Genomic DNA, 27,798 nt, shown 5'->3' on the forward strand with positions numbered 1-27,798 from the left:
TCCCTCCTTTCACCTTTCTAACCTCATTTTCTGCTTCCTTCTGAGGGATGGCTGGAAGGCGAGAGCCGGTGATGGTCATTAAAATCCGGAGACTCCCCAGTGCTTTGGGTTGTGACACGGCATCTGCCGTCCATCCCGTCAGTAGGCGTGGGGTGGCTCGGTTGGTTGGGGTGGCTGTGTGGGACTGTCCCCTGGGTGCCAGGGCGAACGGCAGCCGGCTTCTGAGCAGCTCCAGGCTGGAGCAGCAGAAGAAAGCAAAAGGACAAAGAGCTGTGGGCTTGCCCGGGCTGGTGGAGATGGCACTTTGGCTGCGGCTGGGACCCGATGTGTGAAACTGTCACAATAAATAAACAGAGCATTTGAAAAGAAAAAAAAAAAAAAAAAAAAAAAAAAAAGAGGGAGAATTTAATTTAGGAGATTTGCGAATGGATCTGTGGATTTGTTGTTGAAGTTCTTTGTGCCCCCTGGGCTGGGGAGGCAGCCCCCGAGCCGCTGCTGCCCTCTCTGCCGCAGAGCCCCACGCTGCTGCTCCCGGGAGCTGCTGGTGGGAGGACCTTCTCCTGAGGGCGTGCTGGTTCGGCCTGCCCTCTCTGCCAGGGATGTTTGGAGAACCTGTTGTCATCTGCTAATGTTTATTTAAATCCAATGAAGATCAGGTTCCCATATGTGTTTACCACAGACGCGTCCCTGTTGTTCACACTGTGCACCACGCTCTGCTCTCTCGGAGATGCTATCTTGCCTCTCCGCCTCCAGCAGTTACACATGAAAACAAGGCATGGTCAGTTTAGAAACATATTCAAGGCTATTTAGAAAAAAAAAAAGGAAATAAATTCAGTGTACAAGGCTGTGTGTTTATAGATTAAACTGCTCAAAGCATTTTAACAGATGGGATGCTTTAAAGTTTCCGTGCAGGCCTTGTTATCTGAATCAGAGTGGCTTAGTGGCTGTGGTTTGAAGATTCGGTTCAGATCTGGCTGAAGCCATTGGCAGTGAAACGGGAATGTGCAAGGGGACGTGAGACTCTGAAATGGACAGTCCTGCTCTTAGCTAAACGTGGGTCTTGCACCTCGCTGGGAGTCACAGACCTTTGTCCGGGCAGGAGCCACGCAACTCCGTTGACGGGAAGCCAGTTATGTTTAATATTCTGTTCGAAAGTGTCATGCACAGATGGTGCCATTTTAAAGGCAACATTTACTACTGATAACATCACAGTATCTCAGAAATGACAGTGCTTGAGATGACTGGACAGGATTCCGTGTCATCCGAGTTTGTGTGCAAGTACTTATTTGGTTCATGGCTCAGCATCTTCTTGAGCATCCTGGCCAGGCACATTTTTAGATACAGCATTGTAAAGGTGCAAAACCACCAGCCGCTTTCCCCAAAGAGCACGGTGTGTGCTCTGCTCCGGGGATTCCCAGCTGATGGCTGGTCAGGCTGGGATGAGCTGGGGCGCGTGGCAGCCGCCGTGGGCGGGCTGGTGGGCAAATCCCGGTTAGGGATTCTCCGAAGGCCAGCCCAGCTGGGTCTCCGTGCTTGCAAATCCACAGCGTTGTGCTTTAGCAGGCATGTCTCTGGACAAGGCAGCTAAATCCCGGAGCGGGTGCCGAGCCCGCTGGTGCAAACACCGACACTGAGCAGTTCACGCGGTGAGCCCATGCCACCAGGAGGCTGTGCCAGCCCTCAGGGCACAGCCCTGCAGGGAACAACGCTGCAGCCTTCCGCTTCAGGCTGGGGGGTTGTTCTGCTGCAACTGTTAGAGTCATTTCAACGGGGAAAATGTAGTCAAATTTAAGAGCCAAGGAGGTGGAAATTTTATTCAGTTCTGTCAGACTGATGGAAAACAGAGGGAGCGTAAGGAATATGCATCGTGTTGTATTAGCATGGTGAATTGCTTAATGAATTAATCTTACTCCAGCAGGTAGGCATGGACTGCAGAAGCCCTGCAGATAAAGCAGCAAACATACTTTTTCATGGTCTGTCTTCGGAGCCAGAAGTTCTGGGCAGGGGGCAGTCGTGCCTTGGCTCCTTCTGGGTTGCGTGTGCTGTCCTTTGCTGAGACGGAAACTTTCTCCGTGGGTTATGAGAAGTGGTTGACTTCTGTTATCCGTGATTGCCCTTGGTTTTCTGGGTGCGTTGTGAAATTTGGGCTGTTGGGTGAAATCAACTATTGACAAACAAGGGCTTGCGTGGCGAAATTGTAGTTCCTACTGTACAGAAATATTTGCACGTGGCAGGAGCTCAATAGATGCTCTTCGTTTCCTTAAAGAACCCTTCTGAGACGGCAGTAAAATTCTTCCTATAGCCCTAAGAGAGATACTGAGGTTGTTTTTTCTATCCCCTAAAAACCGCCGTGCTCCTTTGTGAGCAGCCCTGACCTTGGCCTTCAAGCCGTGTGCCAGGGCTGGAATCTCTGCCCGACGTCACTGCTGCACCAGTTGTGTCTGCCCGCGCCGCGCTATCTCCCTGCTTTGGGTTTCTGAGGCAGTGTGACACTTGCCATATATTGTGCAAACTACGGCCCCGTATTCTGCAGCCCTCCGCAACGCTCTCGGTGTGTCAGCAGGTACCGACGGAGTAAAAACTTCCGCTCGGAGGAAAGCTTTGGGCAGCCCGTGGTGAGCCTCCCGCTCAGCCACCCCTCCGCTCCCCGGGGCAGGGCTGGAGGAGCTGCAAACGCTGCTGGTGGCCGGGACCCCCGTGCCAGGTGGGTGTCTGGGGCTCTGTCCAGAAAGCTGCCAGTCCGCACACCCCTGCAGCCTCCGTAAGCCATCTTTATGGCTCGTTGCGGTGTTATTGCCTACGTATTTTGAGAACGCCTTTAAAAAGTCTCTCGGAAACTGGAAAATAGATCGTTAGAGGTGCCATTATCACAGCTCACACCGAGTTGCCCATGTTTTCAGTTATCTTTTTTTTACAATTTTCCCTCTAAAAACAAAAAAGAAAAGGCAAATTGGCGTCTTTTTAAAATCAGGGGCGTTCCTGGGCAATTCCTTCTGCGCCGTGGACGGTGGCTGCCAGTAGCAGAGGCGCGGGAATGAGCTGGAAACCGCGTTGGTGCCGCGGGGCTCAGCCTGCAGCCCAGCCGCTCCCCGGCTGCCGAAACGTCAGCTCCCCATGGACGGGATGGGACGCCGGGGGGCTGAATGCTCCCCTGGGCAAACCCCAAGGGCAGGAGCGTTACAGCTGGGGCCGAGCCTGTCTCACAGCCAGGATTAACCTTCAGTGTCTGCCCGCCCCCTCTGAGTTCCCGCCGTAAGTGGGCAACTGGGGGCGAGACTGGCCGAGCCCACGGGGGTTTGCGGGGAGAGCCCGAGCGCCTCTGGGATGCTCCGCTCAGCACCTTGGTAGGCAGGTGCGCGTGGATAGGTGCGCTACGTACACGCGTGCACGAAGGCGGTTTTGTACTTGCACAACTCTGCTATTTAACAGAGTTAAATATTTAGCAGAAAAATTATTAAGTTATTTAGCAGAAACCGCTATTTACCAAACTGCTTAAAATTGCTAACCTACTTTGCAGCTTTAAGTAGTTAAGCCTCACAAACCGCTCCAAGGTCTTCTGGGGGTCCTGCCTCTGTCATCGCAACAGCTGTGAGAGTCACTTTTGCTCGTTGCCAACCTGAAATACGTAGTGCAAAGAACGGGGAAAGCACAGTATGGAAGGCCTTACGGAAAAACATAAATTAGCCCTTTTCAGATTTCTGAATGCACAGAGAGGAGAAAAAAGGTAACGGGTCATTAGAGGAAAGGTCTGGTACTACTGGAATCTAAAAAATTGCTGGGTAAACAAGACGTTTTTAGCAAAGCTTTTATATCTGCTGCTGGTTATTTCTTAGTGGTGTCTGCTCTACGGCAGCACCTCAAAGTGAGTGCCAAGGCCGTGGAGCGTTGGGTGCTTGTGCAGACGTGGCGCGGGGAAAGTGGGGGGTGGCCTGGGCTGCTGCTGGGGATGGGACAGTGGGATCGCGCCGGGAGGACAGGCGGGATGCTGCGAGGGCGAGGCAGGGAGATGTCTGTCGCGTCGGGACTTAACTATGGCAGGTATGTTGCAGCCAACTGTATCTCCTCCGCTTCATCAATAATTCAAGAAAAGCCTTGGAAATTGAGATTGGCAGGGAAGGATAGTCGAGCAGCAGCTACAGATGAGTCACTGATTCTGATTGCTGCTGCTAAAAAGACAAGAAATCACTCAAAACGTTTCTTGCCTTAAAAACAGAGGATAAAATTGCTGTTCCAGTTATTAACCTACAATTTAGGTAGGATCTGCATAGCTCTCGTATGAGGAATAGAAGATAGCGTTCTTGAAGGACACAACTGACAGCAAGGTCAGAGCAGAGAGGTGAGCCTGGGTTTTGATCTCACCAATAATTGTCCCATTTCATGCCTTACTGTCAAGGTGTGAGGGGCTTAGAAAAGACAGCCGTACTTCAGCAAAGAGCCCTGACCCGTGGGAAAGGCAAACCGCACCGGTACTCTGGTAACAGAGTTAATCTTTGGTTGAAATTAAGCATCCCAGCTAGTTGTTCACATAACAGCAACAGTCCCTTAAGTCCTGTCTGCACCTGAAGGTGTTTTTCAGCCTATGGTACGGTTTAAACCAGTCAAATACTGGTTCCTCGTCTGTTCTTGAGGAATTGTAACTTACTGCAGAGATGGAAACCCCAGTGGAAAAGCTGATGGTTAGCCCAGACAACACGCGTATCTTTCCTTAATTAAACCTCGATGCTGCCAGCTGCTCTTTCAGTGAGTGAGATGTCCCCTTGCTTGCCTCGTGCTGGGACGGGCAGAGCTGCCTGCGGGATGCAGAGAGGCTCTTGCCATGGGCGGCAGTTCAGGGCAGAGGGGCTGAGAAGCAGGACAGTGTTCCCTTGCCCCGCGGTCTGTGTTGGTCTTTGACCCCTTTTTCTAAAAGTTGCAAGACTTTTCAGAAGATTCATGGTATGGGTTCTGGCTGCCATCTCTCCCAGGGCTGTTTTCTGTTTCAGTGGATTTTGAGTTTATTCACCCTATGGGCCCAAATGGGACTTTTCTGAGTATAAAATTTTTTTCCAAGAAGTCCCAGCTTTGTCACGTTTGCTCTTAATATAACTTGATTTCTAAGAGCTCACCTGCAAGCATTCAAACAATCCCCGAAACTAAAAGCAGATCTAATTTTGACCAAAAAGTTGCAGTGACCTGGCTGACTGTTAGAAGCTAATTGCCTCACCCGGTCTTTTGACAAAAAGGCCGTTTTAGCAAATAACTTCACATGCTATTGCTCCCCATACTGCCCAGACATGCCTTGACTTGCAGGTCCGATAAGCACCTCTCGTGCCGCCATGCCTTCCAAAAAAGCAGCTTCCATAGGTCTGATCTAACAAGCGTGTGGCAAACGTGTGTCGGGAGGGAGGTGGCAGGACGGGTACCAGCCAAGGCAAAAGGGGTTGGGCATGCGGATGGCGGGAAGCATGAGGAATACGTGGTCGGATAGGAGGGCTGGCTCTCGGAGCGTCTCGATGCTGTGGTTAACGCAGCTGGTTGGCACTATGTCATCCCGGCGCGCGCGCGGGCAGCACCGTGCCACGCGAAGTCCTCCCGCAGCGTTCCGTCTCACGGGGAACCCGTCCCACATTGTCAACACCACGTGAGCTGCGGGCTGTGCTGGCCGGGGAGTGGTGGGAGGGTCGGAGGTGTGGAGCTCTGCCTCCTGAGCACCCTGGCACCACCGCGGTCCTCTCGTTGTGCTTGGCACCTGCTTGGGCTGTGCCAGGGCTACAGGAGGCTCCTCGTGCTTCTCCAGCGGAACTTGGAAGAGGTTATGTCAAAACTGGGGGTTGGGGAAAGCAGCAACAGGCAAAGATGGCCCCAGGTCTTCGTGGGAGTCCGTGCTCTGCCCTTGCTAACAGCCGGTTTCTGTCCCCATCCTTGTTTCCAGCTACCCAGATTGAAAATTCAAAATGGGTTGTTCAGACTACTGAGCTGGTGAGTGGAAAACGTGAAGCTCTGTAACCCACACCGACCCGCTTCCAGCATTTAATCATAATTATTATATGGGAGACCCTGCGACTTTTATTTTTGTCTCTCAGGTTTGTTTTCACCATTCCGTGGTTGGCAGCGCTGTGCCCTGCCCATGCGGCCATCCCAGAGCAGGGACCTTGGTGGCACTATGCCAATGTGCCCTGTGTGACTGGTAGACGCAGAGGCAGTGCCTTTAGTCATGGGATGGGTATAAACAGGAGTCTGCTTGGACACATTCACAGCAAATGCTTTATGTTTTCACCAGAGGCTTCTGGCTGGTTTTAGTAGTCATGTGGATGAACAAGGCATCCTGGAAGAAAAGTCAGTCCAGCCACTGCTGGGTATTGAAAGAGGGAATGGGTAGAAAACAGGCAAGAGAAAAAAGCGAGAAGAAAAGAATAGCTTAAGGGAGTTTGATAGCTCAGGAAAAAATTAATTTCTTTAAATTAAGAATCAAAACGATAAATTAATCTGTAGTGAAGTGACAACAGTGACTTTAATGAAGTGGGATCACATAGCTTAATGAGCATGCAGAGTCCTTGTTTGATATACAAGCCTCACTGTTTAAGCCAAAATTACATGAACAGTGCAACAGCCAGTCCCAGTCGTGTTCTCTTTCTAGGATGTGCTGTCACTGTGCCTGTACTTTGCCACACATAGTCATATATTGTACCTAGGGCAGTGTCAGGAGGGGCGCCCCAGCATGGTCTTCTGCATGGCCAGAGCGAGGTTTGGCTTAGTCATCTCTTGCCTCCTTTCTGATCAGTGCTTGGCTTGTCCCGACACCAAAATTTTGGGGTTTGCCACGAAAGTTCTCCCAAGCGCCATCCGCTGCATTCGCCCATAGCTCATCCTAACCTCATTTGCTGACGCTTTCCCTTGTTCTTTCTCTTTTACACTGCAGATTGGAGACTGGCCATGAACACGTCTTGCCCATTGACTATTACTTTCCACCGCAGAAGACTTGCCTGATCTGTGGAGATGAAGCATCTGGGTGCCACTATGGAGCCCTCACTTGTGGTAGCTGCAAAGTCTTCTTCAAACGGGCGGCTGAAGGTAACGCATACAAAGAGAGGAGGGACAATCACTCCCACCTCCAGGTGTTGGCTTTCTCTACCATAGTAGCCTAAGAGCCAAGTTCTGCTGTCACAAATTCTCTCATCACCGGTCATTAATGTATAAGTGCTGGAGGCATTTGCGGCATCGTGATCTGTTTTCCTCCTGTTGAAGATTGAGCAGCCTTGCTTTGGGGAGCCTGCCAAGCCGAGGGGACTGAGGCAGGAGTGGTGGGGACAAAGTGTGGTGGGTTTCTAAGGTCTCTTAACCTAGTAAAGGAGAAAATTCAAGGATAAACTGATTTCTTTGTCAGATGTTTGTTATTCCACATTACAAATTCCCCTCAAAAAGTAGCCAAAGCAATTTGCAAAGAACAGTCCTTTTCAATGCCTGATTATCTTAGTGTCCTAGTGAGACCCAGTGTCTCCTTCTGCTCTTGACTCTCAAGGGTGCTTTAAGGGAGCTGGTAGAAGTGCTCACCAGGCCACTGTGCATCATTTATGAGCAGTCCTGGATAACTGGGGAGGTCCCAGCTGACTGGAGGTTGGCAAATGTGACACCCATCCACAAGAAGGGCCGGAAGGCGGATCCGGGGAACTACAGGCCAGTCAGTCTGACCTCGGTACCTGGGAAGGTCATGGAACAGGTCATCCTCAGTGCCATTACATGGCACATGCGGGAGAATAGGGTGATCAGGCCCAGTCAGCTCAGGTTTGTGAAAGGCAGGTCATGCCTGACAAACCTGATCTCCTTCTATGATAAGGTGACCCGCTTAGTGGATGAGGGAAAAGCTGTGGATGTTATCTACCTGGATTTTTGCAAAGTTTTTGACACCATTTCCCACAGCGTTCTCCTGGGGAAACTGGCTGCTCGTGGCCTGGACAGGTGTACTCTTCGCTGGGTAAAAAACTGGCTGAATGGCCGTACCCAGAGAGTGGTGGTGAATGGAGTTAAATCCAGTTGGTGTCCAGTCACAAGTGGTGTCCCCCAGGGCTCGGTGCTGGGGCCTGTTCTCTTTAATATCTTTATCAATGACCTGGATGAGGGGATCAAATGCACCCTCAGTAAGTTTGCAGATGACACTAAACAAGGCGAGTGTGTTGATCTGCTTGAGGGTAGATTGGCTCTGCAGAGGGATCTGGACAGGCTGGACCGATGGGCTGAGGCCAATGGTATGAGGTTCAACAAGGCCAAGTGTCGGGTCCTGCACTTGGGTCACAACAACCCCATGCAGCGCTACAGACTGGGGGCGGAGTGGCTCGAAAACTGCCTGGCAGAAAAGGACCTGGGGGTGTTGGTGGACAGCCGGCTGAGCATGAGCCAGAAGTGTGCCCAGGCAGCCAAGAAGGCTGACAGCATCCTGGCCTGTATCAGGAATAGTGTGGTGAGCAGGACTAGGGAAGTGATCGTCCCCCTGTACTCGGCACTGGTGAGGCCCCACCTCAAGTACTGTGTTCAGTTTTGGGCCCCTCGCTACAAGAAGGACATTGAGGTGTTGGAGTGTGTCCAGAGAAGGGCTACAAAACTGGTGAGGGGTCTGGAGGACAAATCTTATGAGGAACGACTGAGGGATCTGGGGTTGTTTAGCCTGGAGAAGAGGAGGCTGAGGGGAGACCTTATCACCCTCTACAACTACCTGAAAGGAGGTTGTAGAGAGGTGGGGGCTGACCTCTTCTCCCTGGTGACAAGTGATAGCATGAGAGGAAATGGGTTTAAGTTATGTCAGGGCAGGTTTAGATTGAATATTAGGAAACACTTTTTCACTGAAAGGGTTATTAAACATTGGAATAGGCTGCCCGGGGACGTGGTGGATTTACCACCCCTGGAGGTGTTTAAAAAAAGGGTAGATGTGGTACTTAGGGACATGGTTTAGAAGTGGTTTTTGTCAGAGTAGGTTAACGGTTGGACTTGATGATCTTAAAGGTCCCTTCCAACCTCAGCAATTCTATGATTCTAAGTTCCCATCAACCCTTCTGCAAGCTCAGACCCACAACTCCAAAGTTAGGGGATGCTTTTCCTCTCTTGTATCCCTTTCAGAGGATCACTTCTCTCGATACCTGCAAAACGGCAGAACTGTCTGTCCATCAAGAGTCATGCTCTGACCTTGGTGTCCACGATCCTTCTCAACCCTTGAGAAAGCAACTTCTTCACGTCCAGCTCTGTAGTGTCAGGCTCGCCGGAGAGACATGTGAGCCCAGGTGTTCCCTGTCAACAGCAAGGTCTTTTCACCATCTTTCCTTGGTAATTAGCATGTAGAAGGACCTCATCCAGCTGTTTTCTTCGGCTGTGGGTGAGCGGTATCTGGTTTCTAAGAGTCGTGATTCCTTGGCAGCAGTGAGTCTCTACTGAGGAAGCTTAACTGTCCAGTAATGTAATGTGCCTGTAAATCTCACATCTGACTTGTTTTCTGGAGTGATGAACCAATACAAACCATCATTCTTCCTTGGTGCTAACGTAATTTATTTGGTGCACCGGCACACCGTTGGCAGTTGGTGTTAGAGGCCATGGCACCCCTGGGAGAGGGGGGCACTGCGGTTCCCAGCAGTGGCCAGTGACAGGCATGGAGGTTTCTGTCTCTGGCTTGTCTTGCCATGACCTTCCCCTCCTGCGCCTTACATCACCCCGCTGTCGAGCGGAGGTCTCAAACCGATGGGTGATCACCTGCTGTTGCCAGAGCCCTGCTTCTTGATTAATTCCAGCATTATCCTGCACATTTTGGGAGTCACCTTTTCCCTCATTCATCATGCATGCCCCCAGTGAACTTGCTAGCACTGGTTCAGGGATGAATCGGGGCTGTGCCGTAGAGGACAGCAGCATCCTGTTGCCGTAATAGGACAGTCAAATAATATTAATAGATAATAAGTTTGGCATTTTTCCCCCAAGTAAATTATTTACAGATATGTCTCTTTGCTATACACTAATTCTGTGTAAGGCCAGATGGATTGGCTTGTGCAGCCAGAGTAAATAACAGATGCTTGTTTAAGTCAGCAAGTTATTGTTGATTTATAGTAAGTGGAGTCTTGGCTCTGTCTGTCAGATAAAGTGCTGATGAAATGCCCCGTGTCGGCTGGCGAGTCCCGGAGCGATGCTCTTCCTTTTATGCCAGGGTGGGCTCGGTCCGGTGGGCATGCGGATGAGGGCTGTGAGATGTGCCGGGGGAGAGGGGGCTGCTTGCACTGCTCTTAATCGTATGCTGTGGTGTTGTTTCCTTTTCCTGATTGTGTTATGTCATTAATTTAAGTCGTATTTATGCCTCCTCTTAGTTTTTAAGCCTCGAGGTATTGCAAAGGGTTAGAAGTGTTCAGTTGCATTAGGATCGGGCAGCAGCAGCCTTTTGCCTTTCCCCTGGATGAGACTGTGGAGTGAAGTGTGTCTGCAGTGAGGAGCGGCAGCGGTGGGGGGTACCTGCCCGAGTGTGAGGTTTCACCTTATGTTACGCTGCGGTACATGGATAGAGTCCTCGTTTTGGAGAAGAGACAATAAATCAGAGCCCTTTATAAATACTGAATGCAGGGTAGTAGTAGGTGATGATTTCTATCCTAACTCTTGGCGATTTTCCAGCCAGACCTTTCCTTTTTAAAGTTGAGGAGCAATATTGAAAGCTGATATTTCAGCGTGTTCTCATGTTTTAAAGTCCATAAAATGCACCTCTGAAAACCTTAGGTGACCTTTGGAGACTTTTTACAACAGCAGATCAGAAAGCTTCCTGGATGAGAAAAGAAACCTTTTCTTCTGCCTCTATTACCGTCCTGTTACTGGTGTAAACCGGCAGCCTCTGACGGATCAGAGAAGCAATGGACTGGGAACTGAAGAGCAGCACAAACAGATCACATTAGAGGGAACGGAGAATAGCTAGATGTAGTTTTTCTTTTATCATATACTGAACTTATTTGGCAGTAATTCAGGGATTTTTAAGAAGGTTTTATAGACATACACTGGTTTCTAAGGGATTAGAAAGGTAAAAGATTTGAAAAAAAAAGTTTTGATAATAATTCCTCTTCGTTTTCGGAACACACTGAGGGATTCGTGTGGTTTCCAGTAGAGCAGATCACTCCTGCTTTGATAAAATGTTTGACAGATTTGAATTTTTTTCCAAGCTCAAGTCCAATTGGTTTTTCCAGAAAGATGCTGGAAGAGTTAACAGAAAAGGCATGAATATTTTCCTGATCTCTTTCTGTCAGTGCTCTTGATTTATAGACTATCTCAAGATGTCCAGGTTATATATAGACAAGCTCTGAAACACATCCTGCAGATTCTTTAGCACTGATGTGGACTTCCTCACTTGCAAGATGGCCAGCCTCATTTTTGTAACCGAACCGGGCATTTATCTCTCCCTTTCTGTCACCCCTTTGGTGTCCGAGCGCTGAGGGATGCAGATGGTTGGGGCTCGCAGCCCCGGCAAGGAGTGCTGCTGCTCCTCTGCTGCCAGACACACTCGCAGCCTGCAAAGGAGGACTCCTCCTCCTTCTAATTACTCTTTCTCCTACAATAACAAAGGTTTGGTGAAGCAAAAGTGTGTTCACCTCAGCGCAGATTTTGCTTTTCTCAGCACAAGTAGGCAAGGCATCACTTTGTGTCCCAGGCATCGCTGCATCAGGAACAGTGGAGCCAGTGGGGGTAGAGAACTGATTGTCCCACTGTACTCGGCACTGGTGAGGCCGCACCTTGAGTACTGTGTTCAATTTTGGGCGCCGCAGTATAAGGACATTGAGGTGCTGGAGAGGGTCCAGAAAAGGGCAACGAAGCTGGTGAAGGGTCTTGAGAATAAGTCTTATGAGGAGCAGCTGAGGGACTTGGGGTTGTTTATTCTGGAGAAAAGGAGGCTGAGGGGACACCTTATCGCTCTCTGAAAGGAGGTTGTAGAGAGGTGGGCGTTGGTCTCTCCTCACAAGTTACAACAGATGGGACAAGAGGAAATGCCATCAAGTTGCGCCAGGGGACATTTAGGTTAGACACTAGGAAAACTTCTACACTGAAACGGTTATCAAAGACTGGAACAGGCTGCCCAGGGAAGTGGTTGAATCGCCATCCTTGGATGTATTGAAAAGCCATCTAGATATAGCGCTTAGGGACGAGGTTTAGAAGTGGACCTGGTAGAGTTAGATAGCGGTTAGACTTGATGATCTTAAAGGTCTTTTCCAGCCATAACAATTCTATGATTCTATGCACAGTTAGGCTCAGATGAGTTGAAGACATTATGGTTTGCTCCTCATGGTATCCTAGTTGTCCCTGAAACGGAAAGATGCTTCAAACACGACATACTTCCAAATCAATTGGCAGTCCAGGGGTTCCTGTTGTACCATCCTATCTGGGAAGGGAGTTGGTTTTCTGTCCCCTGAATCCATCCCTGAAAAATGGTAGACCTTCCTCATCCCTCCAAAACTGCATGAAATCTGATGGCCATCTGGCAGCGCAGGACTGGGATGCCTTAGGCTGTGTTCCTGATGGGGCTGCCTTTAAGTAGCAGAGAGCTAAATGAAAAAAATAACACAGTATTTGGCAAATTTCCTAGAGGGCTAACAGCCAGACTGCTGTGCAGTCTGTCCCGATTCCCTTTCAGTCACTATCCATATGGATTATTGTTCTACATCCCGACCTGCTGGGGATCCTGCCTTGCACCGGAGAAATGTCTGCGGGCCAACTCAGCAATTTCTTGCCAGTTTTCAAGATGACAACAAGTTACAGTTAACTGTTTTCCAAGACGATCAGCATGTTTTAAAGTTCGTTCTTCTCCATCTCGTGGCTGATCTGACAGTATGCAAAAGAGTCGCGTCGGCAAAAGACTTCTGTGGTGCTGCAGCACCATGATGCTCCTGCTGCAGTGGTGGGTTTCCCGCTGCCCTTTGGTTATTATTGGCCTTAAAAATCCGTGGGAAGAGCGGGAGGTGGAATAATCAGCCCTTTGAAAGGTCAGGCTCTCCTGGCACAGCCTACTGCCTGTCTCCTGCGTGTCTCCCTGCCCGGTGGGATTGCTCTTCTCTCCCCTGGGTGTCCACAGACCAGCTCCTCCCAGCCCAGCCCAGCAGTGCTTTTCTGTGGGTTACCTGATGCGTGAGCATCCGCTCCGCTGGGTGCCCTGAGGGGTGGCAGCTCTCTGCCCTGTGCCACTAACTGGCAGCCACTCGCCGCTTCAGCCTGCGCTCGAGCGAGCTGTCGGCGAAGTGTCAGCCATGAGGTTGGTTGGCGTCTGGAGCAGACAGTTTGACTTCAGCCAGGCTCAGGAGTTGAAACATTACAGTTTTGTCTTGTTGCCAGAGAGTTGAGGAATTAAAAAGTTTTTGCTTGCTGGATTTAAGCATCTTTAAAATAAAGCCATTTCAGTTTGCACAGTCCTATAGTTGTTTGCTTTTAAAGCTCGTCGCTTAGCCTTGGCTTGCTCCGGGCTTCTTGCTAGATTGTCTCCTCTACGGAGCTGTTATCTGCCCACGCTGTTAGTTCACCAACATCTCTAACTTTCGTGCTTGCGTTTCTCTGGCTAGGTAATGTTCTCACTTGCAGACCATCATTTCTGGTTCCCTGGAGGGTTTCCCCCTCGCTCTTCCCGCCGGCAGCCTGCCTTGCCAGCCACCGCCGGCTGCTGGAGTCGCTGCCCTCGGAAAGAACTGGAGCTGGTGCTGAAGCCTGCACCGTGTCACTGGGGCTGGATGCTTTCCTTCTGCTTTCTTTAGTCTTCTGGTAAATACAGGTGACTATTACGAAAACTACTTTGCAAAGATACTTTCTTAATAGTGGTTTAGTTATTTTTACAGAAGAGCACTAGAGGCCCTGTGGTTACATGAGGCCCTGGGGGATTCGCTTTCTTAGAAAGCTTGACCTTATCCCTCAACTGTCAGAATTTGGTTTATGCCCTGAAATACAAGGGTATATCTCTCTTCCAAAAGGCATTTAATGGGTTTTCACATTCACGGTTGTAAATCTTACTCCAGATGTTTGCATAGATTACTTTGCTTTCTGGAAGAGAAAGCTACTCCAGGCACAACAATTCATGTGGCAACAGGCTTTTAGTTAAATAACTTCCCTGGACTGAACAACTAATCTTTCTCCATAAATCTTTATTTTCAGTCGAGGCTGGAGAACTGCTGTTCCCCGACTGCCTCTGCTCCTGATGGTTATTGCAGGTGATAAGCAGGAGGACTTAGTGGTGGCAGAAGCGTCTTTCTGCCTGCCGTGAGATGGCACAGGAGGGAGCTGGAGCTGGCGAAGGAGTCAGTGGTACGGCAGCGGATTCATGGTGTGCGGTGAAGGGGGGAACTACAGCAGCCTGCGAGAGCCTCGGCTGCACAGACTGATCTCCTGGGATTCCTGCACTGGTCTGACATAGCAGAGGGATGCCGAGTACCTTTGTGACTTCACTTCTCGCCTGCGTGCATGCCGAACAGTATCTGGATCGGCAGGGAAGGAGGGGGGACTTCCCTTGGCATACATCTCCAGTGTCGAGCAGATGGGACGAGCGCAGGAGGTTCGGGACGGTTGGCTTCACCGGGGCAGTGACATGGTGTGGTCCCTCTCCCAGGTCATGGATTTCTTTCCCAGACCGTATCCACACCTGGGGATAGTAGTGATGAGGGCGCTGGGTTTCTCCAGTAGTTAAAAAGGGAAACTCTGCATCCCTAGGAATTGGGACAAGATGAGGGAGCAGCGTATTCTCATGCTGAGCAGAAGGAGACTTATGAATAGCCATTGCATGATCATTTGTTTCCCTTTTTGTTAATGGCTAACAGCTTAAAATAAACAGTGCCAGACGATGTGAGTAGAGTTAACAGAAAATCGGTTCCTGCCCCAAAGAGTTTATTTTGTGAACCAGGAAGCAGGCCCTCGCTATTTCAGCAAAATCACTGTACCATGACCGTGGGGGTGAGTTGTTGACTGCAACTTAAAAGCTTGCATTCATCCGAGCCCATCGGCAGGGAGGTAAAGTTGTCATAGAGACTCTTCCAATGTGCCCCTTTTGTGCACAGTGATCCGGGAGAGCCGCAGGCACTGAGGCACCTCCCTGGCCTCGGCTGGTGGGAGATCGCTCCCTCTCCGCGTCCCTTCCCAGCAGCGCCAGAGGTGGCGGGTGCTGCGGAAGAGCTGGTGGGAAACGGCCTGGCTGCTTCATTGATCGAGGCTTGAACCCGGTTCCCAAGTCTCACCCGCTCCCCGCACCCCTCCCGTGGGTGCCTGTGGGGACAGAGCGGGGTTGGGGACAAGCATGGGTGTCGGGATGCTGCCTGGAGCGTGGGGGAGAGGAGGGGGCTGGGGCTGGTGGATGTTCCTCCTCTTGGCAGAGGAATTTAGATAGAGCTGCGCCTGGCCCCGGAGCGTCCTTGGGGAGCTCGGGCAGTGACTGCGCCGCCTTCCCTTCCTAAAGCCATTCACAGGAGAGGCTTGACCTTTTTAAAGATTTTGAGCTCTTATTGTTGCAAAAAACGCTGTAGTTTAGACTAGAGAGGCAAGATAGGGAAGGAGCAGGAGCCGAAGGGTGAGGGGAGAGCAGGAGGGTTGTGTGGATGTTCCCAGGGCAGCACCGAGCCCGATGGCCTCGGCCAGAGACCGAGTTAGCCCTGTGGGCTGGGCTTGAGCCTTCCCCAGTAGTCCCCACCCCAGCCATTTTATACTCGTGGTGGTTTTGATGGGCTCTGGAGCATCCCAGTGCCAGACGTTGTCACGAGACAGGAATCCTGCCGTGCAGCTGGAGGGGAAGGAGAGCAAAATCACCTTACAGTTCTCCATGCCCGTGCCCGTGAAAGTAGGGCATCCGTTCTTGTTTGATGTATGCACGTAAAGAGGTCAAGTGGAGAGCGTATGGCCTCGGCGCTCGCTTCCCATAGCACAAAAATAACTCCAAGTAACCCAGTTTCAGCTGAAGTTGTTTATTACTCAACCTCCTCAATGAACCGTTGAAAGGGAGGATGGTGCTTGTGTCCTCCGGGATTTGGTGTAACCGCTGCTCCTGAGGCTTGTCGAAGTGTCCTTAACGCTGGTAATGAGCAAGGGGAGGGGGATGAGAAGAGGTGCTGATGAGAACGTTGTTAAAAGGGTTTAGCGAGGTGTCACGTGCTGCAGGTAATGCACTCGTGCCCCATTATGTCTCCAGTCTTAACAGCTAAGGCACTGGGGGTGGTGTAATGATCAGCTTTTAATGGGGACAATTCTAAGGAGTGCAAAAGCCTGGTGTTTTTTGCAGCCCTTTGGCGTAGCGCCGTGCACACGCACTATGAGGAGCTGATTATACGCTGAGACTTATAATGACTTTTCTGTGCCCCTGTGATGAGGGGCTGCAGGTGGGATTTTGCAGCTGGTGGCCGGTCACGCCAGCAAAGCCACAGCCGGGGAGAAGCGGTGGGACCTTCCGTGGGCTCCTCGCTCCACAGGGTACAGGGAATAGAGCTTCTCTCTGGCGCTGGGAGGGCAATGGAGAAGCAATGGACGGTGCCAGTGAGGTCTGTGATACTGGACTGCTAAAACTGTGCCACTTTTTATGATTCCAGCACCTTCAGAAGTTGTGGATGTGTGTGTGGGAGGTGGGGAGCTGTTAAATCGGTGCACCCAAATCAGTGCATCTCTTGTCAAAACTGGTGTATTAAGCGGTTAGATTCAACCTCATCCTTTTAATGGATCTCTGATGATTACAACGGGCTATTCCTGTAAGAATGTAGAAGGCAAACGCTTGCAGGATGATAAATAAAGGTCAAGCTGGATATAGACTGATTTCCCGTGTAGGCTTCTTACTCAGAGCCTGTGAGGTGCACAGCTCTATTATCTACTGAGACTGGTTTAGTTTGGAACACTATGAAGAACATCAGATAGATCCCGATCCAGTAAATGTGTTTAGACTTGACAAGAAAACAAATAATGAGTCAGGAAGGAGCTCTAGGGACTGCTCTCTAAACAAGTGGAAAGGTGAGTCTAAGATACCAGTTGGTCTGACAATAAGTAACTTAGGAATTTTGTGCAAGCCCCCCTAAACCTGCTGCTGCGCAGGGTCTCCCTTGCAGGGGATCGCTGGTCCCAGTTTGCCGCTGGCTGGCTGTGCGTGCAGCCCAGGGGACGGGGTGGCTGGTGCCATGAGGCTCACGGTGGCAGAGCCCGTGGGGCAGCAGCTCCCCATGCAATCGGTTCCCCAACCCCAGTGTCTGTAACCTGCGGGCAGCAAACCCAGTTATATTAATGGATGGCGCAAAAAATAATCCAGCCCCAAAACGGGGCTGTAAAGAGAGTCGTGGTTGTAGAGGGGCGGCCACTGTCTGGGGACTACATTCAGCAAGCTGTAGGTAAGTGCTGTGGCAGGAGGATCACACTGTGCTTTGAAGGCGTTCTGGGAGAAAAACCACTCTTCACAGCAAAAAGCCAAGCAATAGATGTATGACATTTAAAAAATGAGAACCATATTTCATTACTTTTTAATTGCTGTTTATTGACTGCTGTGCTGCAGAGCGCAGAGTGAATTTTCTCCTTGGACATCTTGGTCTAAAAGCCTCCGCTGTGCGCCGGTCAAGGGGGAGCAGTGCCGTCTGGCAGCAGGGAGGGCAGGCAGAGAAGGGATGCTGAAGTATGGCAAAACAGCAGTGACCGCGTCTGCATTTCGGGTAGCCAGCTCTTGTACAAGGTGCATGTATCTGGCGGTGAACCACTCCAGTAGCAGCAGAGGAAGAACTGTGCTGCTTTCCCAAAAGATATGAACTTCCAACTTTCCTCCTGGGGGGTGAACTGGAAAATCAGCACTGATATGGTTCTCCTCTCCTCTCCCTCTCCTCTCCCTCTCCTCTCCCTCTCCTCTCCCTCTCCTCTCCCTCTCCTCTCCCTCTCCTCTCCCTCTCCTCTCCCTCTCCTCTCCCTCTCCTCTCCCTCTCCTCTCCCTCTCCTCTCCCTCTCCTCTCCCTCTCCTCTCCCTCTCCTCTCCCTCTCCTCTCCCTCTCCTCTCCCTCTCCTCTCCCTCTCCTCTCCCTCTCCTCTCCCTCTCCTCTCCCTCTCCTCTCCCTCTCCTCTCCCTCTCCTCTCCTCTCCTCTCCTCTCCTCTCCTCTCCTCTCCTCTCCTCTCCTCTCCTCTCCTCTCCTCTCCGGTGATACTGAGAAAGCCTGAGCCCATTTCTCTTTAGAATCCTGGTCTTCCTCTCCCTCTCCTCTCCCTCTCCTCTCCCTCTCCTCTCCTCTCCTCTCCTCTCCTCTCCTCTCCTCTCCTCTCCTCTCCTCTCCGGTGATACTGAGAAAGCCTGAGCCCATTTCTCTTTAGAATCCTGGTCTGATCGGTACCCATCACCCATCTGCCGTTTCCCTTGCTGTTTGTAGGTAAACAGAAATACCTCTGTGCCAGCCGGAACGACTGCACCATCGACAAGTTCAGAAGGAAAAACTGCCCGTCCTGCCGCCTGCGGAAGTGCTACGAAGCTGGGATGACTCTCGGAGGTACGGTCTGAATAACATCCCCTGGGTCTTTGCGATGGGCTGGGGATGCCGGGCTAATCCTGCAGATAACAAATGCACTTGGCATATTAATAGTCAGTAAATGTCTGAATAAATGAGGCTGATGGAGCGTAATGAGCTTTGGAAAACATTTGCAGGTTTCTAATACCAAAGCTGTGAATTTCATTAAACTTTTATTTGAGTTTCAGGAAACATTCTTTTCCTTAATTTAAAACCTTGTTAATCTGAAAAAAATGTAGATGGCCGGGTAAGCTGGATTCTTGCTCACACCGAAGCCTCTTTGAATAGAGCAGTCGCATTTTAAGATGCCTTTTCCCAGGCAGAAAGGGGCATTTTTCTTTATAAAATTACAGCCCCAGTAATTTTCTTCACTGAATGGAAGTTGCTCCTGTGTCACTGGTAAAGATCTGTGTTACTGTTTGTCTCTGTTCCAAAACCTGTAGCTCTACCAAAACCTGACAGAGTGCTCGTATCCGAAATACGTTTTTTTGCTCAAAATCTAGAAGCTACGATGTAGATCAGCGGGTGGCTCATCTTTGAGTTCATTTGATGTACCAGTGAGAAAGAAAATACCCTGAAAAACAGAGCTGATGGACCTGAGCTGTGGCGAAGCAGGGGGGAGTCCCGGTGACAGAGAAAGGAAAGCCACCGGCGGTGTGAGCACAGCGCAGAGGGCAGCGGGGGAGCCCTGGCTAGTTAAACCTGCCAACATTTTAGTTTAAATCCTTCCACCATTGCTGGGATGGGCAGTGCCTCCCGAAGCGGCGGGACTGCTGCAATGTTGTCTTGAAGAACTTGCTGCTGAAAAGGTGCTGGTTTATTGCTCATTGAGGAGCAGTGGTTACAACTGTATTTCTCCTCCAGAACAGTTCTTAGAGCTCAGATACCAACAAACCCGTCCAGTCAGCGGGGCCGGAGCCAGCCTGCTCCCCTCTGCTTTTGCAGCAGCGGGTAGTAAACGTGAGCGCGGTCGGGACACATCTCTTGGGGAGGGGGGGTGATGCGGAGACGTGCAGCTCGCTCCTTTCCTCCTGGTAGCAAGCAGAGGCAACAAACATCCCGAAAGGTAATGCAGTCCTAAAACCTCACGACGTCAACCCCGTGCGCTGGCTCTGACCGCTCTTCACTTAGACACCCCCCCCCCCGCCGTGGCGGGCGAGCCGGCGGCAAACAGCGGGGTGCTGCTGCTGCAGCGCTTCGGGAGCGATGTGTATGGGCAACTGCAAAGGCACAGCACGATTTCGGAGCACCAGGGAGGTTGCCCATCCACTTGCTGCGACCAAGCAGATAGTTTGCTTGCTGAACTAGCAAGTGGCTATCTCCGACTCAGTTCCCCGGGATCTGCTTCACCGGTGCTGCCCCCGGCCCCGGTCATCCAGCCCAGCTGGGAGGGTGCGAGGGCAGAGGAGCCCGTCCCAGCGCCGTCAGTGCCTGCCCGCATGCCTTCTTGCAGGAGTTCCTGATGACAGTCATTTTCGTGGCCGTTGGTGGCCGTCGCTTCCCAGGGGAAGCAGGGAGATTCCTCTGGGACACTTCCCTTGTCTGCCTGGGAGGGTCGGGACTGGGATGCCACCACCACCCTGCCGGCGGGATGGTTGGGCTCCCGAGCCGGGGGAGAGGGGTGAGGAGCCAAACCCAGCTCCCCAGTCCGCAGCCAGCAGAAGGGCTTCATAATGCCATCCGGACCAAGCGTGCTCTTGTTTTTAAGTGCTCTTTTCTGGTGAAATTTCCTTAAGTAAGAGAAGACATACGTCAGTGTAACCTTCTTCTGCAGGACACTCTGACAAAATTAATGCTAATACTGATAGCCCCCTCCCCCCCCCCCCTTTTTTTTTTCTTAAGCTCTTTGGGTCACCCTGACCTGTTCTGCCTGGTCTGTTTTACATTTGTTTTGAATGTCGGTTTAAAGGCAATTGTTAAAAACATGCGTGCTATGAGTTTGTCCACAGTTATTTCTCCCACAGTAGAGAGGCAGAGCATTTGAAAAGGCTTCCAAACCCCAAACAGTTGTTTTTAACTGCCTGTTAATTACCAGTCACTGTTTAGGGTATAATAGAGCTGCCTGTGACCAGCAGATCTGCAGCTCTCAGTATGTTTAATGGGAGGAGGAGGTGACACACTGAATACCTTATTTAGGACTCTCTGCTTTGGCACAGAATAGCAATATGTAGAAGCACTTCATTATTGATTGAGATCACTCTGACCTGCAAGCTGAAATCCATTAAACAGAATCTTCTCTCCTGATCAACACTGCAAAGCCCAAGAGGAGGAAAAGAAAAAAAGAAGGAAAGAGAAAAAAAAAAAAAAAAGCGATAATGCCAGTTTCGTGTGCTTGGTTCTGCTGGTGCACTGTCCTGCCTCTCCCACAGCAGCAATTCCTACTGCGAGCGCAGGTGCCTGCAGGGCTGCGGGGATCCCGCCAGCCCCGCTGCACACACGGGCATCCGGACCCCTCTGTCCTGCTCGGGTCCGGACCCTGCCCATCACTTCGCCAGCGCAACTGCCGCTGAACTGCAGCGCTCCGGATTTAAGGTGCCTCCTGTTCGTGTGCTGCCAGCGCATTGTGATCGTGGCGTGCGAGGTGGCGTAGGCTGTTCCCGTTGTGCAAACCAAGCGCCTCGGCCGGAGCTGGCAGCCCGCCGGTGCTGTGGGACGTCTGCTGTGCACCTTCAGCCTCGCGACTGCGCTCCGTGCAGGTCCTGTCTTGGGGTGAAACCTCCCAAACATATAAAATTCAGTTCAGTTCATTGATGGTCAGACTAGAAAACTCATGTAATAACTGCCGGTGTCTTGTAAAAGCCCAAGGCATGACTCATAGCTGTATTTAGACCTAATTCAGGTCCGGTTGCTGTGGTTCGAGTAGAGCTCGTGTCTTATGAAAGCATTTGATATCGAGGTGAGCATCTCCAGCAGTGGAGAATCTAACACATTTTTTGCCGCACAGTTGCAGTAGTTAATTACGTTCAGTGTTGTGATAGATGTACCGTATTTTTCATCTTGTCTGTCCTTTATTTCCAGCAAGTGGATCTTTATTGCAGCTTTGCTTGCAAGATTGAAAAACCTACTTTAATTGAATTTCTGTCCCCGCCATGGGTATTTGTTGGCTGTGACTTAATAACTCTTTAGCCTTCTGCATAACCACCTAGGTAAAATTCTTTACTTCCGTGCTCCAGGCTGTGTTGTCTGGTCTTTACTACTCTTATGACTTCTGCAGTTTGCAAACACCCCCCTCGTACGGTGAATGTCTAACCACAGTTTCCCAGTGTCAGCAGCGTCGGTGCTTAAGGGTGGCGGTAAGATGCTCTCCAGGCCAGCGTTTTCCTCCTTCGCGTGACACAGGATCCCGTTAGTGCTGTGTCCACTGAACCGTGCTGCCACACGGGCCACTGTGTGTGTTTGTCCGTCAGCCTTTGGTGTGAGTTCAGGCTTCTGAGGATGGGGTTTGACACTCATTGAGTGTGGCTCACTTTTTCAGTCGCTCCATATATCTACTTACAGTGAAATGTACTTTGCTTCAATAGACTGAGCTTATCAGCAGACCTTGATCAATCTGTTCAGTCCTTAATGTTCATTACTGGTTTCCCATCTATGGATAGTCACACAGGCTTTTTTAGTAGAAATGGTTAATTTTCTTTTTGGAATGAATGTAGACATTCACTTAGCAAAGGGCCATGAGCAACCCTTGTAAGAAACAAACCCGTCTGATGTTGCTTCAACATTTATAATTACTTTTGAAATGTGTCACCTGAGTGATTTAAAACCGTTCAGCGGTACTGTCTGATTTTATACCGTTTGAGTTTTTTTAATTCACGTGGGCCTGACTGACTCAGACCTCTTAAACATGTCTGCTATACCAGCACTAGTACAATTATCAACTAAAATTATTGTGCCAGAAAAGATTGATAGCTTGATGGGATCTGGTTTTGACAAGCCACATGTTGGTCGACGTTAGTAGAAACTTTGAAGAACAGGATATGTCAAGTCCTGTTTCAGCTTCTGTGCCATTTTGCCTGCAGCTGAAATCAGCGCCTGGTGCCTGGGGCTGGCGGGATTTCTCTGCCATTGCTGGTGCAACAGCAGTTTCCTTCCCGGTCCCCAGAACTTCCCCCAGTCCCAGCACTCGTGAAAAACCTGTGCTGGAGCCCAGGGCGCTCCTTCACCAGCTTCAGAAACGCCTGGCGGGAGGGTGGGCAGGTTAAGTTGCTTAAAATGTGTGTCGCTTGGACAATCGCTCTATAGTGTGCTCCCTGGGGCGAATGCGCTGGTGAATATTTTGTCGTGCTGCCATATAATTATAGCCTCTAAGCTTTTTTTCCAAACTGGCCTGATACATTTTCTCAATTGAGCCCAGCCGAACTGCAGAGGCGCTGGGGGGTGGCTCGGGGCAGCGCGGTGCCAGCCCTGCCTCTCCGGGCTTCCCCGGTCCTGTCGTCCCGGCTAACAGCCCAGCCGGTGAACTGCCTGCTTTCAGTCACGCGTTCGTCCCAACTTGGTTTGGAGAAGTCCAGTGCCTAGCTTAGCTCATCCTAGAATAAAAGTATTAACAGATCTCTTCAATTTATTTTTTTTATTATTCTGTTTTTGTTTCCAGTAGCTGCTGAGTAGGAGCTACCAGCAAAAAGGGGTTTTGCACAGGTGACATAAAACTAAGACAAAAGTATTTGGCTTTACTACAAGAGGGTTAGTGTCTTTAAAGTTGTGTTTGTGAGAAGACCTGGACCCCAATATCTTTCGTTCTAAAATAAATGTGAAGATTCCACTAAGGCCATTGCAGCAGCTGAATTTTAGGGTGCAATAAGCACGGCAGTTTAACAACCTGGAGGAGTCCTGCCGTAATCCATAAATTTTAGACTGAATATAAGATACTCTTTACCTCTGAATACCACAGTATTTCAGTGGTCCGTGGAAGAGCTGCTCCTGGAAAGCGCAGACATGAGGCTCCTCTGATAAGAGCAGTTGTCATCCACCGTCACCGCTCTCCGGCGTGGACGGCTTTGGTTTACAGCTGCAGTCTCAGAGCCTGCATGGTCGGCTGCTTGCTCTCTTCTTATTTCCCTCAATATCTTTTAGTACTAGATAATTCATATTTAAGGAAAAAGAAAAAAAAAAGTAACATTTAAGCCAAACCATGTGTGTGTTTTATACAGTGTGGGTTTGGCTCCAGTTGTGCGCAGGACCTCATGGGCACTGATTATTCATCTTTGGTTTTTATTTCTTCTTTTAAGCCCGGGAGCTTTTCTTTCTTAGCAGCACTCCGGTCTCTAAAGGTCCGGGGCCAAGCACGACCATGAGACATGGCTTCAGCCTCAGGTGGAGTCAGCCCCGGCCGACAGCGCGAGGTTGTTGGGAGGCGCCGGTCAGCGTTGTGCGCTCCTCTCCTTCCGTGCTGCGTGTCGGGAACAAAACCCGAGCGCAGCTTCCAGGGGGAGCGATGCCGTCCCTGTCCCGGGGGATCGGCTCCCCGGGGTTTAGCGAGGAGAGCGTCGGCAGCCTGCGGGGCCCTGGTGCTGCCTGTGCCGCCTGCGACTCCTGGAGGGGTGGGAGAGGGGGGCTCGGTGCCCTGCCTGGGCTGCCACCGAGCAGACCGTGGCTGAAGGATGTCACGCCGCACTGCAGCCCTCTTTTCCCCTTGCCCTCTCTTATTTTTATTCCTCTTTCCCCTCCTTTTTTTACAGAGCAGCCTTGTCTTAATTGCTCGTACAGTAGATCATCCAAAGTACATTACTTAAAGATCAACATTTTGAATTGATTTACAAAGCTGCACTTTAACTTGACGTTTTTATGTTTCACTGCTTATTTTTCTAATTACAGCTGAAAGGAAATTTGAGATAAGTATCATGTAATGAAGGAGCCAGAACCCCAAGGGCAATTGGTTTGATGTTATATTCTCTGCTTGAATTAAACGATGGGCTTTTTGTCTGTAACTAATTAGTGTTTTTTGGAGTTGGTAAGGGGTGAAAGCCGTTCCTGTCTGCAGTAGCCCGCCAACCTGTGTTGAGCTGATCACCGCCATGTAGATATCAAATCAGGTGAATGCTAGCTCTCAAAGAGTTCTGAAGTCACACATCTGAAGCTCCTGGTGTATTTTGCTCGCAGACTCGCAGCTGTAATTAAGAGCTGGGTGCACAGGAGAGACACTTTGTCACAGTGACACGGGCACAGTCGTTGGCTGCCTCCAGTCCCAACCCCACAAGCCCGCTCTGTGGACGTTACTCTTGAGGCTGGCTGGCAGACCAAGGTCACCCCTGCTAGAGTCTTCTTGTTGGTGGGCTAGCCGGGGAGACTCCAGGGAAACAGCCGTGGGATCACCTGCTAGCTCTTAAAATGCATTTTCGATAATATATTTGTAGAGTAATGACCCAGCTGGGAGAGCTCGGTTATAGGGCAGCAGGCGTTGCAGGAGCCCCGGGCAGGGAGAAGGCTTTTCTCTCGGTTGCATCCCAGTTCCACTCTGGCCTGGGGTGGAACAATCCCACTTGAGCAATGGCTTTTTTTCTCTGGAATGTGACTGGGTACTGAGTTTATTTGCTTGTGTTGTTTCCCTTTTTAATTGCATGTGAGTTTGAACAGAGTCACCTCTTCCCTCTTTTCCCCAGTTCTTCCTCTCCGTTTCTAAGTGGGAGTTAATGTGAGACGAGTCACGGCTGGAGATGTAAATAATACTTGTTCTTTTCCATATAAGATTAATGAGCAAATGGGTTTCCTTGCACAGTGTGTGCTCCCTTTTGTGCTTATGTGAGGTCTGGGATGCCGGGGCACTCTTTGGGCAGTGTGCACTGAAGGAGTAGCTGCTGCTGGCCATCGGTTTCCCTTTCCTCGTAAATATAAGTGATGGAGCTGGAAGCCAGGAAACCTCAAGCTTCATTTATATTTTTAAGTCTCACACTAAAATGTGTCATTTCCACAGCCCGCAAGCTGAAGAAGCTGGGTAACCTGAAGACACAAGACGACGCTGATGCAGCCAGCTTATCCAGCCCCACAGAGGAGCAAGCTCCCAAGATGGTGATGACGCGCATTGATGGGTATGAGTGCCAGCCCATCTTCCTCAACGTCCTGGAGGCCATTGAGCCCGGTGTGGTGTGTGCCGGCCATGACAACAGCCAGCCGGACTCCTTCTCCAACCTGCTGACCAGCCTGAATGAGCTCGGGGAGAGGCAGCTGGTCTACGTGGTCAAATGGGCAAAGGCTTTGCCAGGTGAGGAGGAAAACTAACAAATCCCGTCCCTTCCCTGGCACGTTCCTAAAGCCCCTTTCTTGCATGGCCTGGGATGGGTTTTGAAGGAGGTGGTCTGCAGCCTGTGCCCCACCATCACGCTGTTCCTTGGGGAGCATCTTCACAAGGCGGCTGGCTGTGTAATATCTCCATCAAGCAGGCCGCGGCAGTGGCAGGTTTCTCTCCTTTGGGTGGCTAGTTGATGGGAGAGGTGACTAAGGGGTGACAAAGTATGTCGAAACTTACGCTTTGGGTTCTGATAACCCCCACCACGTGGTACTGTGTAGGCAGACGTCTGCTTCCCCGCATGGGAAGGGCTGTTGCTGGTGAGGGGTTCAGCTCTCTTCCCGCTCTCCCTGCAGGGGTTTTGCTCCGCTTGCAGGGCTGCGTCTACCAGACCTGCCCAAGTCTTCTCTAAACTAGTCTTAGCCCCTCCCATAACCTGCATGAAGTGGTGAAAAGGGTAAATTCCCCAGGTGAATGAGAGGTGTGCCACTTCGTGATGTGAAAGTGGGGTGGGGGAAACTGGGCTGAAAGGAGTTGGGGCTTGAGAGATGGGAGAGATCCTTCCTCGCTGTTTTTGTATTTCACAAGCCAATTAATTGTAAAAGAGCAAAAGAGAGAAACAAAATCCCAAAGAGCTTCTTCCTGGCAGTCAGGTTGCTCTTGTGTGACAGACTGCTGGAATATATTTATGATGCATTCCGAGTTGTGATATGGGAGTACCTTAGCGTTGGGAAGTTTCCAAATGGTAATAGTTATCAGGTGCTGTAAATGAAAACATCCTGGTGATATATGTGTTTCGTTGAATACGCTCCTTGGTTGTGAGCATAGAAGTTACCAGTCTGTAACACACTGCCCGTTGTGCGGAGTAATCCTGCCAACCGAACGAGTGAAATTACAGAAGACCGAGATCACTGGGTGCGGTGGGATCCAGTTCACCTTCCCGCATCCCTGAGACCGGGGCGTGGGGGTGATACCAAGATGCCATCTGCACCCTGGCCCTGTTCCTCGGGAAATGCCACAGAAAACAGGGATCATACTTTTTATGTGCAGGGTGATAAAACCAAAGGAGGAATCTGAGGCAAAATAAGTTTGCCACTATATGCCAAAACCTGGTGATGAACTGTAGTCAGACGTTTGACATTCCCAGAAATACAGCATTTCCCCTGGAAGCAGCGTGACCAGCGCTCCAGGATGGGTGTTAGTCTGCATACGCTTAAATGCAGAATAGCGCATTCTATTTCTTCTATTCTTGAGTCAGAAAAGGTTTACCTAGCTTGTGAAACCAGGGATAAATCATGCTTTCTCTTCTGGCTGATGTGCATCAGACATCAAGATTTCTTCAGAAAAGTACATGGGGACACCGCCGAACCGGGGGCTGAGGTTGTAATAGTGCTAAGGGTAGCGCTAATGGAAAGGGTTTCAAAAAAATTTTCTGTCGTATCCACCCCCTCATCAAAGGTTTTCGCTCTCTTGCGCTGCACCAGATCTCGGACCCGCGGTGCTCCCTCGCGGTGCGTGGCGGCGCGGCGGTGCCGGCTGCTGCACCGCTGCCTCCCGGTGCCGGTGACAGCATTTGGGCAAAACTAATTCTAATCTTATGTCTGAGTGGCCACCGCTCTCTGGGCAGTTACAGTACAACCACAACCCCCTCCGCAGGCCAGGGGATCCCTTTCGGAAGCCAGCTCTCCTGCCTGGTGGGATGCTGCCTCCCCATCCCGCTGGCCACTGTGGAGCTGGCGTGGACTATCAGCATCACTGTGTCCGGAGCGAGAGGCAAAGCCACTTTGTTTTCCCCAGCTTTCTCTCAGCAGTTCCCTGACATGTGCCAACTGTTATTCAACAGTAATAACCACAAATTTGCCATTTAGTCATTCTCCTGATATTTTCCAAGGAAGGAGTAAACAACTGCAGCACTGTTGCTGTTCTGGTGCTGCGGGCGGTGGTTACGCAGCCCCTTCGCTCGAGCAGCGATCCAGGGTCTCATCCACTGCTGGGATCTGCCCGCTGCGGTGCTGGTGCTCCCTCGGGAGCCGTGCCCTTCCCTGCGCGCACCACGGTTGCCTCGCTTTTGGGGTAAACTTGCAGAATCCTGCCCCGTAGCCAGAGGTAGTTTGCTAGCTGTG

General features: G+C 50.6%; 1 protein-coding gene across 1 annotated transcript in view; it reads left to right on the top strand.

Annotated features, from left to right (window-relative positions):
* The window catches only part of AR (androgen receptor), a gene marked incomplete at both ends in the record, with an annotated part of 59,113 nt that overhangs the window by 23,053 nt on the left and 8,262 nt on the right, over window positions 1-27,798 (top strand). The window contains 3 exons of the mRNA XM_082488496.1: window positions 6,899-7,050; window positions 18,322-18,438; window positions 25,364-25,651. Coding sequence (XP_082344622.1) covers window positions 6,899-7,050; window positions 18,322-18,438; window positions 25,364-25,651 — 557 coding nt within the window. The remainder of the gene's footprint in view (window positions 1-6,898; window positions 7,051-18,321; window positions 18,439-25,363; window positions 25,652-27,798) is intronic.

The sequence above is a fragment of the Vanellus vanellus genome, assembly GCF_965231255.1.
Source record: "Vanellus vanellus genome assembly, chromosome: 10".
Taxonomy (NCBI): Eukaryota; Metazoa; Chordata; class Aves; order Charadriiformes; family Charadriidae; genus Vanellus; species Vanellus vanellus.